We start from the raw sequence: 13,481 nt of genomic DNA on the forward strand, positions 1-13,481 counted from the left end.
GTGGTCCCCATGGTGCAGATGGCTGGGGGGGTACCGATGCCTTGCAGAAAGGGGCAAAGAAGAGCGAGAATACAGCCCCCCAGGACAAAGAGGGATGTGGAAATACTCTCCAAGGGTGGGGGGACAGCCCCTGACCCCCTCGCAACCTTGAGGTGCAGAGGAATAGGGTGGTTAAGCACTTTAGCACGGCTCCCTCTCCCCGCCAGAGCGCGGCAGGGCACTAGGACCCTGCAAACATTCGCAGCGCGATGCTGTTCCTTGGGAAAACGCCTCTTTTCGGGGGGGTCTTGGGGTCCTCCCCGGGTTTCTTCCCTCCGGGACGGCCAGGAAGGGCTGACCCAGCTGGGAAGCTCTTTTAGGGGGGTGACCGGGGTTGGGAGCGGGCTCTGCGCAGTTCCCCCCCCCCCCCGACACGGAGGAGGAGTTATGTGAAGCGCGGAAGGAACCGAAAGCGCGGGCAGCGGCGGCAGCGGGGGGGTGCCGGGGGGGTCCCGGCCCTGCGCGCCCCGCCATGCCCGGCTCCGGCACCCCGGTGAGCGCCGGTTGGCCCCGGGGTGGAGCGGGAGGTGGGCTCCGGGGGTGCGGAGAGGTCGGGGGGGCGGGGATATGGGGGGTGTCCAGGGCAGCAGGAAGTGCTCGGGGGGGTGGGGATAAGGATTCTGGGGTGTTCCGCGTCTTTTCTTGCTTTGGTGGGTGGTAGGGAGGGGTCCGGCCCCCCCACCCTGCCAAAGCATAGGTGTGGGATGGAGGGAAGGAGGGGTGGGGAGGGGGGCACTGGGAGGATGGTCCCACCCTGGCAGAGTGACATCCAGAGATCTTTAGATTGTAGAATCACAGAATCATGGAATGGTTTATACTGGAAGGGACCTTAAAGCTCATCCAGTTCCAACCCCCTGCCACGGGCAGGGACAACCTGGCCTTGAACACTGCCAGGGATGGGGCAGCCACAGCTTCTCTGGGCACCCTGTGCCAGTGTCCCACCACCCTCACAGGGAAGAACTTCTGCCTAAGAGCTCATCTCAGTCTCCCCTCTGGCAGGTTAAACCCATCACCCCTTGTCCTGTCCCTACAGGCCCTGCTGAAGAGTCTCTCTCCAGAATCATTGTACGTTTCCTCTGTGCCCCATCCCCTGGACTTCAGCCCTCCCCAGCCCCATAGCCAGGGAGACTGTTCTGTTGCCTCTTTTCTGGAGGGGGAGGAAGTGGTCAAGGCCCCATTCATCATCCATCACTACAGTGCATGGGCCACCTCTGGCCTGTTCATAGGGCCTGGGCATCGGTGGTGGCTCAGTGGTTGCTCTGAGTAGGGTTTGTGGGTTACTTTCCTCCCCCAAGAGCTCATAAGCTCTTAAATCTCACCCCTGCACTCATTCCTCTTCCCCCCTCCCTTCCCAAGCTCCTAGAAGATGACTTCCAGTTCATCCTTTGCGAGGGCTGCCAGCAGGAATCGACCAGCCTCAAGCTCCTCACCTGTCTTCACACCTTGTGCCTTGGTTGCCTGAGCAAGAACAAGCCCATCGGGCAGTGCCCCATGTGCCAGATGCCCATCCCACAGACCAGTGGCATTCCTGGCATGGACAACCTGCTCTTCACCAACCTGCAGGCCAGGCTCAAGGTCTACAAGAAGATCATTGGTGGAGTTGACTTGTTCTGCGATAACTGCAAGAAGCCCAGTGAGCTCTGGTGCTGTGAGTGTGAGGAGTTCCTCTGCAGCAAGTGCTCTGAGGCCCATCAACGCTATCTGGCAAGCCACGAAGCCAAAAGGGTGATGGACATCAGGGCAGGGTCCGCTAAGGACTTCCTTGAAGGCACCCAGAGGACCAGTAACTTCTCCTGCTCCAACCTGGCTCATAAGACCCAAACTGTAAGGTAGGTTGAAGAGGTCTCTCCCCAGCTGGGTTGTTTAGCTTTTGGGCTAGTCCATGATGGGACTGAGCAGGGTGTCCCTGTCCCTCTGCTGCCCTGATTTCACCATGTCATGGAGAAGATGGGGGGGAAGTAGTGACTGGTGGGCTTTAGGGCATGGATGGTTTGGATGAGACCAGGTTCAAGGTGGTGATGGGAGAGTGAGGACAGGGTAGACCAAGGGAGGAGAGTGTGTGGGGTGCTCCTTGCTAGGGTAAGGAGGATGAGGTTGGTGGAGCTCAGCAAGAAGAAGGCCTATTGCTTCAGCTGCTGTGCTGGACAGCAGAGAAGGGTGGGTTTTGCTGCTGGTGCCAGGTGAGCTTGGAGAGGACTTGGGGAGCAGCGTGGGTGCAGCGCAGGACAAGGTTTAAATGCCCTCAAGGGCAAGTCCAAGCAAGAGGGGAAGGGGCTGGAGCATCTGTGGAGGCCAGCACTGGTGCCAGCCATGATGCAATCCCTGCCTCACTGTGTCCCTAGGCCACTGCTTCCCAAGGCTACCAGGAAGTATGTGAGGGATGGGTGATGATCTCCACTCACCACTTGTTATAGTCTTGCCTCAGGCATCTTAAGGAGATCAGATACTCTTTGCTCTTCTGTTCTTATGCATAACCCCAATAAGTGCTCCTGGAGGGGCAGAGAGCTCATTCCTTCAGTGCCCTTGCAGCGTGTGGATGGATGTCTACCACAGCTCTTGCACAGTCAGCGCAGTGGCTGTGGCCAGCGCAGCAGAGGAGCAGAAACCCTGTGCAGAGAGTGGCCCAACGTCTTGTTTCCCCACTGGGCGAGCATAAACCCCCACGTGGCCCCGGCTGGTGTCGCTTCAGTGCAAGGAGCGAGTGAGCGTGCGGGTTGAGGAGCGAGCGCGGTGCGCAGGGCAGGCTGTGAGCTGGCGCTGTGGCTGTGCTTGTCCCCGCAGCATCTACTGCCAGCAGTGCGAGAAGGCGCTGTGCTGCTCGTGCGCGCTGCTGGACAGCCGGCACACGTCCTTCTGCGACATCCGCAGCGAGACCCAGCGCCGGCAGCAGGAGCTGGGCACCATCACCCGCGCCCTGCGGCAGCAGCGCGGCGGCTTCGAGGCCACGTGTGCGGCGCTGCAGGGGGAGGCCGCGCGGCTGGAGCGGGCGCAGCGGGAGCTGCGGGAGCTGATCCGGCAGCGCGTGGAGCAGCTGGTGCGGCTGCTGCGGCGCGAGGAAGAGGAGCTGCTGGGAATGCTGGAGGCGCGGCAGGAGCAGGGCCGGCAGGAGCTGGCGCGGGAGCTGCAGCGCGTGGAGGGGGTGCTGCGGCGCATGGAGGCGGGTGAGCGGCTGGTGGAGAAGATGAGCCTCTACGCCACGGAGCAGGAGGTGATGGACATGCAGCCCTTCATCAAGGGCGCGCTGCAGGACCTGCAGCGGGCTGTGGTCAGGAGCCAAGCGCAGCCCGTGGACTTTGCTGAGTGCAGAGCCAAGCTGCAGGCGCTGGTGGAGCGCGTCGAGGGACACCCAGGTGAGGAGGCGCTTGGCCAGGCGGGCTCGTGGGGGGGACCGAAAGCAGAGTTGAAGGTTATAATCCCTGGTTAGACCGTATCCTCCATGGGTCTCCTTCCACATGGAGACTTGATGGCCCTGTGCCTCCAGCCTTTGCTCATGTGATGGGCGCAATCCAACCTCTCCCAAGGGTGGGATGCAGTTGTTGCATCCATCAGTTCCAAATCAACCTTTGTCTCTTGGTCTTGCGGAGCATGGCAGTCCCTCAAACACAGGTTTACGGGGAGGGAGCATGGTGACTTGCTTGGTATGGAGCCATGCCACGAGTTGAGGGATAAGGGAGGTGAGTGGCACCTGGAACACTTGGAACAGGGGCTTACAGAGGCTGCTGTGGCGAGGAGGAAGCAGGTGGAAGGGTTGGATCAACTCTGCATCCTTTCTGAGATATGTTTGTGCTGGTGACATCTGCAGGTCCTTCAGCGGTCATAACCATCCTGCTGGCCACTGACCTCTTCTGCTCCTCATGTCTCCAGCCAGTTTGTCTTTGCTCAACATTTGTTCATAACCATCTGGGGCGTTTTCCCTTTTGGATTGTTGGTTACCACCTCAGGATAGTGTATCCAACCAGGAGGTGAAATGTTCCCTGGGAGCACTCCCTAACAGGGATGGCAAGAGGTCCACGAGCACTGCTGGGTTTGCCCAGGTCTTCCCCCAGCTCTTTGGCAGCAGCACGGTGGTAGAGATGCTGATGGTTTGGGAAGGGTGAAGGCCTTTGTGTCTGTGGCATGTGCAGGGATGGTGTTCTGGAAAATCCAGGTTGGGTCAGAAGGTGGTAGAATCCTTCCAGGAAACAGGCAGTAGGAAGCAATGAATGAAGAGACTTTGGGGAGTCTTCTGCTCCATCCCCCTCCTGCTGTCTTCAGACCCGGGCTATGACCAGTGTCCTCCTTGGCCTTCTGTGGGCATCCACCACTGAGCTCCCCAGGGCAAACTCATGAGCTCTGGACCATCTGTAGCTCATGACATAGCTATGGATGGTCCATGAGCCCAGGGGTGATGTCCTGGTAGGCATTGTCCCTCCACCTCCCCTCTCCACCCCACCAAGCAGGCTGGGAGGACCCTCTGAGCCCTCCTTCTCCCTCTTGCTTCCTTCAGTCCCCGTTCCCAAAACAGGTACCTCTGCTCCCCACCACAACTCACTGCCTGAAGATGGGACCACCCTGATCCTCGACCTGGAGCCTCCCAGGGAGCATTGCCAACCGCATGGAGGTCTGCCCATGGGGCTGCCTGCCCCTCACCAGCCCTGTGCCCCCATATCAGACCCCTCATGCAGCAGAGGACACGTGTGTCCAAACCAAGGAGGGGATATGTCCCCCACCCAAACCACACCTCCAGCCCTTCCGATGCAGAGGGATGAAGAAGCAGAGGAAGACTCCAGGTCAGCTCACGGGGACACTGTGCCTCTTCCCAGGAGCATCCAGGACTCTCTGGCCTTGCTGCAGGAAGATTTCGGTGGCTGGGCCAGGTCCAACAGGCAGCAGGCAGATAAGCTCCTGAAGATGGGCAATCGCCTCCTGCAAGCTCAGCACCGGGCAAACAGGCACTTGGTGTCCATGACCCAGGAGATCCGGGCCATGTCCCACTCCCTGGCCACCATCGCCTCTGCTGTGGGCCCCTTGCTGCAGGCCACAGCCAGCCGACGGGACCCCCCCCACCCAGACACGGGCTGGCCGTCGCTGCCCTCCAGCATGCTGGAGTTACTCCTTCCCAGCACCCTGCAAAGGCAGGAGTCACCGGTCCCAGTGGCTGCCACGGCCCCTTCCCCTGTGAGCTCCCCTCCTGCCACCTCCCCTGCAAGCCCAGTGTGCTTGGAGCCCCCCAGCCCAGCCTTCGAGGAGGAACATCCCAAATCAAGGCATCCCACCAGCAGCAAGCGTGGTGGGAAGCCCAGCACCAGGCTTCAGAAGCGAAGGAAGAAGTGAGAGGCTACAAACCAGAACACTTGCCGTGGCCTGCAGCTGCTTGGGATACCCCTATGGAGACCAGTGTCTCCATTTCATCTTGCTGTGCCAATAAATCCTCATGGAATGGATGGTGCATTGATCTTTTGCTGGCTTTGAGAAGGCAGCGTCTCCACCCCAAACAAGGCCTCGCTACTGCATGGCAATAACATGCTTGGGAACAGCATGATCTTACTCATTTTCCTTTTGCTTTCCTTCCCAGCATGTGTTGACCTCCTGGCTTATGGGTCTGGGATGGGTGGGAAGGCAGCAAACCCATATGGGAGAACTGGAGGAAAGGCTTTGGGACAAGGATGGGTGAATGAGCTGGCGGGTGGCTGGGCAGCCCAGCTTGCAAGCTCACTGCTGGATTTCAGCCTCAGTAGCATCTCCAAGAGGTGACCCTTCAAGGAATCATAGAATCATAGAACCAACCAGGGTGGAAAAGACCTTTAAGCTCATCAAGTCCAACCATTCCCCAGCACTGCCAAGGCCACCACTAACCCATGGCACTGAGGGCCTTGGCTACACGGTGTGTGAACACTTGCAGGGACGGTGACTCCAGCACTGCCCTGGGCAGCCTGTTCCAATGCCTGAGCACCCTCTGGGGAAGAAATTGTTCCTGATCTCTAGTCTAAACCTTCCCTGATGCAGCTTGAGGCCGTTTCCTCTTCTGCTGTCACTTGTTTTTTGGGAGAAGAGACCAGCCCCCTCTTGGCTCTGGGGCTGGTAGGGGAGAGATGCTGCTGCTGGTTGTGGACCCTGAGGGCTTGGTTGCTCCTTGGTTGCTCCTCATCCTCCTTGCTGGCTGCCCAGGGCCTGCACAGGGCACGGTTGGTGATGCCTATCAGGAGACTGTGAGCCCTGATACTCACTGCAGGGGTGAATTACAGCCCCACATCCGAAAAGTGACACATCTACCTTGGCAGATAGAGAGATTCTCTGCTTGGACAGCTTTGAGGAGGACACGATGAGGAGTAGATGGTGAGCGCAGCTAAAGAGCTGTCAGTGCTCCTTTGGTCAGCAGCATCCAACCCCTCTAGCTGGGATATGAACCTCCTAAACGGGCACACAGGGGTATGGTTTTCCTACCTCTTTCCTCTCTGCTTTCCAAGCTCAAAGACAGCCCAGGAATTGCTTGATGCACCTCATTGCTCTTTGGCTCCTGCCTCCAGATGGAGAAGAAATAAACCATTTCCCTGGTATGTTGTGCATTGCAAGTTATTTCCTTTTGCTCTCCATTCCCACAGCACCCACCTGCTCAAAAAGGCAGATGTGCAGGGTGATGGGTGCTGTGGTGATGGTTGCTTTGCAGCATGATGTGACCCCTTGAACCCACAATGCACAATGAGCGCAGGATGACCCATGTACATGAGATGTGAGCTGTCCTGCTGGTAGCTATGCAGTTTGGATCATGCCAAACCAGCCTGATTCATCCATGGCTATCACCTGAAGTTCATGGGCATCTCACCTGGTCCTCACCTGCATCTACAAGCAAAGCAATGAGCACACCACTGTTCACCCAGAGGCAGAGGCTGTCCCTAAAACGCCAGACAAGGACTCCATCCAAAGCCATGCTCCTCCCTGGTGTCAGTTCCACACACAAACTGCTTCTCCTCCTGATGTACAGCAGGCACAGGGAAGCTCACGGAGGGGTTCAGCTGCATCACCCTGCCCTGGTCCCCTCCCTCTGGGCACCACGGAGGGGACAACCCGCTGCTGAACCACCCCAGGAAGGGATGGGCTGTGTCGAGCATTACGCCCCAGGTATAATAATCCTAATAATGATTAGAAATAATCATTATTTCTAATTATCATTAATAATAATTATATTTACATAATGTAATTCTAATTTTTAATAACTATAATTAATCATAGTTATTATTTCTAATACCTAATAGCTCTAACATTACTCCTGATACGGATTATTCTGGTCATTATTTTACTACCACTCATTGCCACATCAGTCCTGCCCAGGAAGCTGATGGCTCCAGGGGACAAATCTGATCAAGAAGCAGTTGACCAGCCATGTGTGCACAAGCACGTTCCTCCCTTTTGCTAAAATCCTGGGAAGCACACGGAAACGTAAGGAAACACAGGGACACATGGGTGGCCGCACCAGTGTGGACACCACTGTGTGGAGTCTGGTCCTGCAGGAGCAAGGATGTGGCTCAGGGCAACTGATAGGGATCTCCTCCCAATTCCCCCTTTTGCTCTTATTCTTCCATGTGACTCGAATTCAAATTGCCCTTTTTCCTCAAAAAAAAAAGCAACTTATTGCTTGGTAGAGAAATGTCAACCATGAGTCCTTCACGTCCTGGAGCGCCCCAGTTGATATGAGCAGCAGCTCCATGAGGGTCATCACCACCTTGAAGGAGCTGGGGACAGGGACCAGTTCAGGCAGCTGAAGAGTGGGTTTGCATTAGGAAAGTGTTACCCCCATGATCTGGAGGTAGGATATGCAGTCTGAAGTTGGGTCACATCTCTTTAGATCTTACAGAGCTGGTTGTTGCCAAAAAACAAGTGAAAACATGCAGTTGGCTGCACAATAAACTCAGCATCTCTCCTATGGGTGAGGAACCCAACCCAGCACCTCATTAGCTCATTAGAACCCACCAATGGTTCCTTAAGGAACTGGGTATTCTCACCTGTTGGCAGTTGCCCTTATGGGAGGTGTGGCAAGCATCACCTGCATTGGGAGTGGGAGATGTGGGCTATAAAGGGTCCCTGGGCAGCAGCTGCACCTTGTGCTGGACCCTGGTAGGCAGGATGAGGCCTGGAAGCAGCCTGGGGTTTGGTCTTTTCTGCTGTTTGCTTGGGGTGGTTGTTGCTTACAACCCCTGGGACTTTTTTAGAGGGGAGGCTGAGCTATGGAGGTACAGAGAGGATCCTTCCTTGGGGTATCCCCATACCTTCTCCCAGCCTTGGGCATGGGTGGATGTGTCCCAGCTCCAGGCTGCAGCCCCGCTGCACCCTGTGGCCGTGCAGTGCCAGGAGGCACAGGTGATGGTCACGGTGCACAAGGACCTCTTTGGCACAGGACGCCTGGTCAGGGCTGCGGAGCTGAGCCTGGGCTCGGCTGGGTGCCGGCCGGTGGCCCAGAGCAATGCTGAGAGCACTGTGACCTTCGTGGCTGGGCTGCACGAGTGTGGCAGCACCCTCAGGGTAAGGCTGGGGGGGGCTGGAGCCTTTGGGTGGGGGTCATCTCTTGGCTTGCACCTCAGTGCCTTTGGATGCTGAGACTTCAGATGCTGGAGTGGGACCCTTATCAGGGCCTGTAGGGACAGGACAAGGGGGAAAGGCTTTAACCTGCCAGAGGGGAGATTGAGATGAGCTCTGAGGCAGAAGCTCTTCCCTGTGAGGGTGCTGAGGCGCTGGCACAGGGTGCCCAGAGAAGCTGTGGCTGCCCCATCCCTGGCAGTGTTCAAGGCCAGGTTGGACACAGGGGCTTGGAGCAACCTGCTCTAGTGGAAGGTGCCCCTGCCCGTGGCAGGGGGTTGGAAGTGAATGAGCTTCAGATCCTTTCCAACCCAAACCATTCTATGTCTGGCAGGGGTTGTGGTGTAGTTGGACTCGGGGAGATGCTCCAGAGCCTTTCCTAGAGGCTGACCGTCTCAGTGTGCTTCTGAAGGGCAGCAGAAGCTCTACTATCTTCTCTGGGGAAGGGCACACAAGAGACCGGGGAAGTTTTTATCCTGTTCAACAGAGAGTTACCGAAATCTTGCAGGACTCTCTATGCTGGTGCTGCCACCTCGAGGGGAGAGCCCAGATGGCCTGGTGCTGGGAGCCACTGCTGCAAGCCAGCGCTGGATGCCTGCCTCCGGAGGCATCTATCTCACTGCTGCTGGAGTGTAGCATGAAGAGCTTAAACTGAAAGTGGCCTTGCTCCCCTGGGAGAGGCTTGGTGCCATGAGGGTGAGCAGATTCCCCCAGCAGAAGTCACTCTGATATCCTGGGGGTGACACTTTCCTGCCTGTTGTTCTGGGGCATGGAAACTAGAAGGAAAAACCTGGACATTGACTTGAGCTGCTCTGCTGCTGAGCAGAGGCAGTGCTGGGACAGACTGGAGCAGCTTTGCATCCCTGCAGCAGGATGAGGGCCACTCACCTGCATCCAGCACATGTTCTACTGGCTGATGTCGATCTCGGTGCTGTCTCCAGGCTGCAATGTGCTGCTCTGTGCATGTGGTCCAAAGAACAGGGCTCTTGATGCCTGCATACTGTCTTTCCCCAGGTGACCCCTGATGCTCTAGTCTACAGTACAAGCTTAAACTACAACCCAGTTCCTCCTGGGAACCCTGTCATCATCCGCACCAGCCCTGCCGTGGTTCCCATAGAGTGCCACTACCCAAGGTGAGCTGAGGCAGGTGAGGACCAAGCAAGTCCTTCTGCTGCCATGAGGATCTAACCATGGGCATCTCTCCCTAGGAGGGACAATGTGAGCAGCAATGGTGTCAAGCCCACGTGGGTGCCCTTCCTCTCCACCCTGTCCTCAGAGGAGAAGCTGCCCTTCTCCCTGCACCTCATGAATGGTAGGTTTTGGGTGGGGGTCTCATGGTGCCCTGGGCTAGCCTCTGAGGTGCTCGCGCTTCCATCAGATGGTGCTGGTGTCACCCTACTGCTCCTGGAGCACGGGGTTTGGTACAGTTTGGGTGGGTACCCAGGGCCCGTTGTGCTTCACTGCTTCCACTCAAGGAAGCCCCAGGCTGGCTTCCCATTCAGAAGTGCCTGGTGGCCTCTCTCCTTCCAGATGACTGGAGTGCTGAGAGAGCCTCCACCATATTTCAACTGGGAGAGGTCCTGCACTTCCAAGCTGGTGTCAACATGGGGAACCACGCACCTCTGAGGATCTTTGTGGACAACTGTGTGGCCACCCCAACCCCAGACAGGAGCTCTTCCCCCCAGTATGCTTTCATTGACTTCAGTGGGTAAGAGCTGGCTGTGTCCTTACTTGAAGAGCATCCTTCTGCAGGTTATGGCAGCTCTGACAGTGGGATCCTCCTGTGTCTAGGTGCCTGGTGGATGGGCAACTGGATGATGCCACCTCAACCTTTATGTCCCCGAGGCCCAGGCAAGATGTGCTGCAGTTTGCAGTAGATGCATTCAAGTTTGCAGGAGACTCCAGCAATCTGGTAAATCCTTCCTAAAGCAAGTGAACTCCCTCATCTAGATAGGGTCATGGCCTCTAGAATTGCATTCCCAAGGCAGCTGCCTCATGGTAATGTATGAATGAGGTCATGGTGTATCATTACCTAAGGAGCATGGCCCTCTGAGCCAAGTATCTCCCTTGGAGACCAGTTCTGATACTGGCAAAGATGAGCCCTTCTGACGGGCTTCAATAGCTGAAGCCTCAAGTGGCTTGAAGGAAAGAGGGCCTTGAGCTGCCCTGGGATGGTGGTGGGCCCATTGGAAGCCAACTTCATGGTGCATAGGGAAGCCATAAAGGCAAATGAGAGCTGAATCTCTTCTCCCCAGATCTACATCACCTGCCAGCTGAAGGTCTCCCCGGCTGACCAATCTCCAGACCCTCTGAACAAGGCTTGCTCCTTCGACAAAGCCAGCAACCTGTGAGTAGTTTGAGCAGCTTGCCCAAGGGTGAAGAGCTGGGGCTTCTCATGTGGTGTGTCACCTCTTGGGAAGGTGGGGTGGGATCTGGGTGGGAGGGTTTGGGTCTCTCCTTGGAGACTCTGAAGCGTGTGAGGGGTTCCCACCATGGCGTGGGCTGACCACCAGGCTCTCTCCTAGCTGGGCCCCTGTGGAAGGCACCCGGGATGTGTGCTCCTGCTGCGAGATGAGGAGCTGTGGCCTGGCCAGGCACTCCAGGAAGCCCCACGCTCCATCCCGATGGCAAGGGGGACGTGCCCGGAGAGAGCTGCCCTCCCAGCTTGGTATGTCTCAGTGTGCCTCTTGGTCTTTGTCCCTGTCATGGTAATCTGGCTCAGAGCTGGGGGGCTGGAGCTGCCTCACTAACCCTTGGCTAATCCAGGATGTTCAAATGCATTTAAGTGCTCAAAGGTCCTCCCTTCCAGATCCCTTGGTGAAAGAAGCAGATGTCGTGGTGGGACCCCTCTTCATCCACAGCTGGCAGCATCACCCAGTTAGGAGGATGCCTTCACAAGGTAGGGCAAACCCAGGGGAGGGGAAGGCTTGTGTGGCAGGTCCTGGCTTTGGCCGTAACCACCTCCTTGCTTCTCCTTCCTAGATGCAGCCCAGTTGTGGATGGTTTTGGGGCTGGCCACGGTTGCTGGTTTGGTCATCCTGATCCTCAGTGTTGTAGGAGCTCTGGCTGCCTGCCGGAGGCCCAGCAACCCTGTTTAACTCAGATGCCACCTTTCAGAGTCTATCCAATAATAAAGTACAAGTTGAATGACTGAGAGGCTGAGTGGAGAAGTCTTAGAGAGGCAGCCAAACCTACATGCTAACTGTAAGTGTGCTGCTTTGCCTCCCCAAACCCAACTGAAGTATCTTCCTCCTGCCCCACCATGTTCTCAGCAGAGCTCTGTACAGCCTTTACACCCCCATGAGCAGAGTTGGGAACTGATGCCAAAACAAAGCACTACCCAGGTGCTTTCTTTTCTTGTCTGTACAAGCATGGAGTTCTACCTCTCTATGGGGCCCCTTGGGTCAGCTCCATACAGCGAAGGCTTAATAAAACTTGCTTGAAGCTGGTATGGGGAGAGAAATGGAGCTTTGCTGGCTGAGGAAGGGAGCATGACTTGAGGGCTTTTCCTAGGCCACAGGCAGGAATTCCAGTCCCTGCTCCAAGGACTGTTTACACATAGTTCTATGTCACAAGCCTTGGCTGACATGGATAAACAGTCCTTGGGCCAGGGACTGGAATTCCTGCCCCCGCTTCCCCCACATCCAGAAAGGAGATTTCTGACATGCCTTAGTCATGTTTGCTTTGCTTCTTCCTCCTGCAGTGGAATTTGGGCTCTTCTGCTTAGCCACAGTAGTTGTAATGGCCAAGATGTTCATGCCTCAACCCCAAGACCTCCACTATCTGGGAGAGGCTCCCACTTTAGGCATCAGTGGGAACTGGCCCAGCTGAGCAGCTGGAGCTGCAGTGTTTGCTGGTGGGCTGGATTCAGGGAAAACTGAGACCCGTGAGCAGCTGGGGCTGGCTGGCAGCATGGCTGCTTCGTGAGCTGGTTTGCAAAGGGCAGGAATCATAGAATCAGGACTTCTGCCACCTCTTAGCCTGCTCCAAGAGAGCTTGAGCAGCTCTTTTGGTAACGGAGCCCAGAGGAAAGTGGTATCTTGTACAAGCTGGTGTGTCTTTGGGTGTCATCCAGCACCCTGGAGCCCCTCAGCCAGATGTCCTTTGCTGGATGTCACTTTGCATTGGGATCTCTTTAGTACAAGGTGCCAAAATAGATTTGAGCCTTTGGGTCACCTAAACCACTGTCCCATCCCTTCCCTTGGTGTTGGTTTGGCTGCTCACAGTTCTAAAAGCAAATTAGCCCTCCCTCAACATGGCAAAATTAGTTCTGGGCTGGATCAGGGTGCTGCAGTGATTTGGAGCTGGGATTGGGCATGGCTTCTTCTCTCATCCCTTGTTGGGAGAGCTTAGTCCTTGTCTTGCAGTGAGATAGGAGCTTTTAGGGGGAAGTCTTCACCATCCTCTGAAAGCTGTGAGCTATTAGAGCAGAAGGGCGAGGAGGAGAGCAGAGTATGGAAACATGGGTGGAAGTGATCTTGGAAGGCCTCCAGTCCAACACCAGCTCTATCAGCCTGGCTGAGGATGGCACTGTCCAGAGGTGAGGATTCCCCCACCTCTGTGTGCCGAGCCCAGGGCTGCACAACCCTCCTGGAGAAGCACCACTTCCTCACCCTACCTGAACCTTGCAGACCATGAGTTGTGGCTGCTGATGTGTTAAATCTTCATGTACCTGATTCCTTCTTGCTCAGCATCTTAATGACCATCCCATTCACCCAAGCCAGCTGAGGAAGGGAAAAGACAAATATCAGCCCAATCTGGTCTACAAGGAAATTTGGGATGGGGAAATGCTTTCTGGCTTCCTGGAGTAGCCATCCCACCCCGGCAGCATCACTGGCTCTGGTGATGCTCAACAGCAGCACTGACCTGAAGTTTTGACTTATAACAGTTTT

The 13,481-nt window shown here is 56.3% G+C and overlaps 2 protein-coding genes across 7 annotated transcripts; both read left to right on the forward strand.

The window, feature by feature from the left end:
* Positions 1 to 256: 256 nt before the first annotated feature.
* LOC115613247 (protein PML-like) lies at positions 257 to 9,687 on the forward strand. 6 transcript variants are annotated; one of them, XR_003993321.1, is made up of 5 exons: positions 257 to 532; positions 1,396 to 1,868; positions 2,821 to 3,389; positions 4,294 to 4,434; positions 4,544 to 4,624. XR_003993321.1 is itself a non-coding variant. In XM_030498462.1 (4 exons), the coding sequence occupies exons 1-4, from the start codon at positions 512 to 514 to the stop codon at positions 4,344 to 4,346; spliced, it is 1,116 nt and encodes a 371-aa protein (XP_030354322.1). In that variant the 5' UTR covers positions 257 to 511; the 3' UTR covers positions 4,347 to 4,619. The 6 variants fall into 6 exon arrangements, 4 of the variants coding, with proteins under 4 accessions (XP_030354322.1, XP_030354323.1, XP_030354320.1 ...); XR_003993320.1 differs by having other exon boundaries at positions 4,526 to 4,560; XM_030498462.1 differs by having other exon boundaries at positions 4,294 to 4,619.
* Positions 8,044 to 11,836, forward strand: LOC115613248 (zona pellucida sperm-binding protein 3-like). Its single transcript, XM_030498464.1, has 9 exons — positions 8,044 to 8,535; positions 9,604 to 9,722; positions 9,798 to 9,901; positions 10,120 to 10,297; positions 10,381 to 10,501; positions 10,845 to 10,936; positions 11,115 to 11,257; positions 11,399 to 11,488; positions 11,572 to 11,836. The coding sequence occupies exons 1-9, from the start codon at positions 8,140 to 8,142 to the stop codon at positions 11,685 to 11,687; spliced, it is 1,359 nt and encodes a 452-aa protein (XP_030354324.1). The 5' UTR covers positions 8,044 to 8,139; the 3' UTR covers positions 11,688 to 11,836.
* The last annotated feature ends 1,645 nt before the right edge of the window (positions 11,837 to 13,481 follow it).

The sequence above is a fragment of the Strigops habroptila genome, chromosome 9, assembly GCF_004027225.2.
Source record: "Strigops habroptila isolate Jane chromosome 9, bStrHab1.2.pri, whole genome shotgun sequence".
NCBI lineage: Eukaryota > Metazoa > Chordata > Aves > Psittaciformes > Psittacidae > Strigops > Strigops habroptila.

Bases quoted from the DNA above. Each gene is read 5' to 3' on its own strand.
- LOC115613247 (XM_030498459.2), top strand. From the start codon at position 512: ATGCCCGGCTCCGGCACCCCG. The intron at 533-1,395 runs GTGAGCGCCGGT...TCCCTTCCCAAG, and splicing joins TGCCCGGCTCCGGCACCCCG to CTCCTAGAAGATGACTTCCA. The intron at 1,869-2,820 runs GTAGGTTGAAGA...TTGTCCCCGCAG, and splicing joins CATAAGACCCAAACTGTAAG to CATCTACTGCCAGCAGTGCG.
- LOC115613248 (XM_030498464.1), top strand. From the start codon at position 8,140: ATGAGGCCTGGAAGCAGCCTGGGGTTTGGTCTTTTCTGCTGTTTGCTT. The intron at 9,723-9,797 runs GTGAGCTGAGGC...ATCTCTCCCTAG, and splicing joins ATAGAGTGCCACTACCCAAG to GAGGGACAATGTGAGCAGCA. The intron at 10,502-10,844 runs GTAAATCCTTCC...TCTTCTCCCCAG, and splicing joins CAGGAGACTCCAGCAATCTG to ATCTACATCACCTGCCAGCT.